This window comes from Photinus pyralis, unplaced genomic scaffold (assembly GCF_008802855.1).
Source record: "Photinus pyralis isolate 1611_PpyrPB1 unplaced genomic scaffold, Ppyr1.3 Ppyr1.4_LG8, whole genome shotgun sequence".
Lineage (NCBI taxonomy): Eukaryota > Metazoa > Arthropoda > Insecta > Coleoptera > Lampyridae > Photinus > Photinus pyralis.
In genome coordinates this window covers 34,860,284-34,862,489 of record NW_022170819.1, presented here as the reverse complement: position 1 = coordinate 34,862,489, position 2,206 = coordinate 34,860,284, and the positions used below count along the sequence as shown (strand labels likewise).

Here is a 2,206-nt window from a genome sequence, read left to right as displayed (position 1 = left end):
CTGAATTTTACAGTCCAATGACCTAAATTTTTCGCCGTTCTAAAAAGCAAATCTGAAATCTGAAAACAAGACACCGTCAGAAAGTGACCGAGAACGATAGCAGAAAGGGCATTCAAGAGATTTTGAAAAGACATGCCAGTCAAGCATGCAAATCTCCCTCCAGTAGTTGCCAATTTATAAACGGAACCATGTCAGTAGGTCGTACTTAACCTGCTTTATTGCAAATATTCTACTCGATCCATATCTCAACAAGTTGATTAGAGATACTATTATATTCTGAACAACTTGCACGCATTTTAAACTCAGCTTCATTTGCAACAAGTAGCTCTCAATATGTTATGGAAGAAAATGAATTTAGGTGAGTGACTGCTGTGGTTAATTGTCTGACGTATACTTTTTAGTGTCTTGGTACGGAGCGAGGCACACCCAGGTTCTCCTTTTGTTCGTGCTGCTCGCCAGGGTGTTTGCAATTCGGGTGCACCTTTCGGTGGCGATAGTCGCGATGACGACCTTGAATATCACCGAGAACACCGAAATTCCGGTAGGTATCCACGTAACGCGGTATCCGTGATGGGGGTTTTTCAGACGTACACATGGACGGATAAGAGCGTGATGTTGTCCGCATACTATTGGGGTTACGTTGTTCCCCAAGTGATCGCCGGTCAACTGGGGCAGAGATACGGGCCTAAGTGGCTGATCACGGGGGCGTCGGCGGTTTGCGTGGTGTTTACGTGCCTGATACCTACGTTGGCGCAGTTCGGTTCCTGGGCCGTGATGCTGTGCCGGGTGGTGCAAGGTTTCGCGGATGGGATCGCTGTACCGTGCTGTCATGCGATGTTATCCAAATGGGCGCCTACTTCGGAAAAGTCTCGGTTGAGCACTTTTGTTTACGCTGGTATTTCTCAGGAGTTTACCGCGTGGACTACTAACTTTGCCTTTGCAGGAGGGCCGTTGGGAATGGTAATCTCAATGCCGGTTACTGGGTGGTTGTCCAGTACGTGGATGGGGTGGCCATCCAGTTTCTATGCCCATGGACTGGTTGCTTTCGTGTGGACGGTTGCGTGGGTGACCTTGGGGAAAAATTGCCCGGCGGATCACAAGGGTATCGATCCTGTGGAGTTAAAATACATTGAACAATCAATTGGCACTTCTCAGTGTGTTGTAAGTGTGTGGGTGTTTTCTTTAATCATTTCAACTTTCCTTGTAGCAAATGGCAACTCCGTGGAGGTCGATCGTGGTGTCATTGCCAGTATGGGCTATCCTCGTGAGCACTTGGGGTCAAGTCTGGGGTTTCGCCACGTTACTAACAAACATACCTACTTATCTTGCTCATGTCATGGATTACGATATAGCTGAGGTAAGACACAGGTTCGTCACCCCCACATTCACACGGCAACACTTACAGAACGGCCTTCTGTCTGCGGCCCCATACCTAATCTTCTGGCTGCTGAGCTTCGTATTCGGAATTGGGTCGGATTTTATAATCACGCGTCGTATACTGTCAACCGGCGCCACGAGAAAACTCGTCAATAGCTTTGGTAAATATAAAAAGTGGAAGGGGAAACTTAAATTCCATTCCTAGGGATGTACGTACCTGGCGCTTGCCTTCTAATTCTGGCACTGATGAGCACCTTCAGCCTAGGAAATGCCACAATAACCCTCTTCATTCTGTTTCTCGCCGTTGGAATCTCGGCAGCATTTCTGAGCGGATACAACGTCAACCACATCGATATAGCGCCTAACCACGCGGGCACGCTAATGGGACTCACGACGGGCCTAGGAAATATCTCCGCGATCATCGGACCCCTGTTGGTTCAATTCCTGGTAACGGACCAAAGCGACGTCAAACAGTGGGCGACGGTCTTCTATACGTCGTCGGCCGCTTACATTATTGGAAACACCTTCTACCTCATCTTCGCCTCTGGTGAAATTCAACCCTGGAATGAAGAAGAGAAAAAATTACCCAAGTGACTGTGTGCTAGCTATATAATTTATTTATTATCGCCTTGAACACGTAAGTTCAGTTAGACCCAGGCGATTAATTTAACTCAGTGGTGGGTATAAGGCACGTTGGGATATAGGCCCAAACATGTGGATCAGTCCAAAATGAGTGCCTATATTGATATTTTAACTAAGATTTCCTTAGACATTTATGACCTAATTCTTATTAAAGCAAATGTATTCACATCTTTAATTGAAACATGGA

At 46.6% G+C, this 2,206-nt stretch overlaps 1 protein-coding gene across 1 annotated transcript; it reads left to right on the top strand.

Annotated features, from left to right (window-relative positions):
- The first annotated feature begins 254 nt into the window (after positions 1-254).
- LOC116179572 (putative inorganic phosphate cotransporter) lies at positions 255-1,971 on the top strand. The gene is made up of 7 exons (XM_031499370.1): positions 255-358; positions 402-541; positions 586-895; positions 944-1,161; positions 1,208-1,357; positions 1,406-1,538; positions 1,583-1,971. The coding sequence occupies exons 1-7, from the start codon at positions 334-336 to the stop codon at positions 1,969-1,971; spliced, it is 1,365 nt and encodes a 454-aa protein (XP_031355230.1). The 5' UTR covers positions 255-333.
- The last annotated feature ends 235 nt before the right edge of the window (positions 1,972-2,206 follow it).

Coding starts and splice junctions, on each gene's coding strand:
- LOC116179572 (XM_031499370.1), top strand. CDS start 334: ATGTTATGGAAGAAAATGAATTTAG. Junction 359..401: donor ATGGAAGAAAATGAATTTAG/GTGAGTGACTGC, acceptor TATACTTTTTAG/TGTCTTGGTACGGAGCGAGG. Junction 1,539..1,582: donor AAAACTCGTCAATAGCTTTG/GTAAATATAAAA, acceptor TTCCATTCCTAG/GGATGTACGTACCTGGCGCT.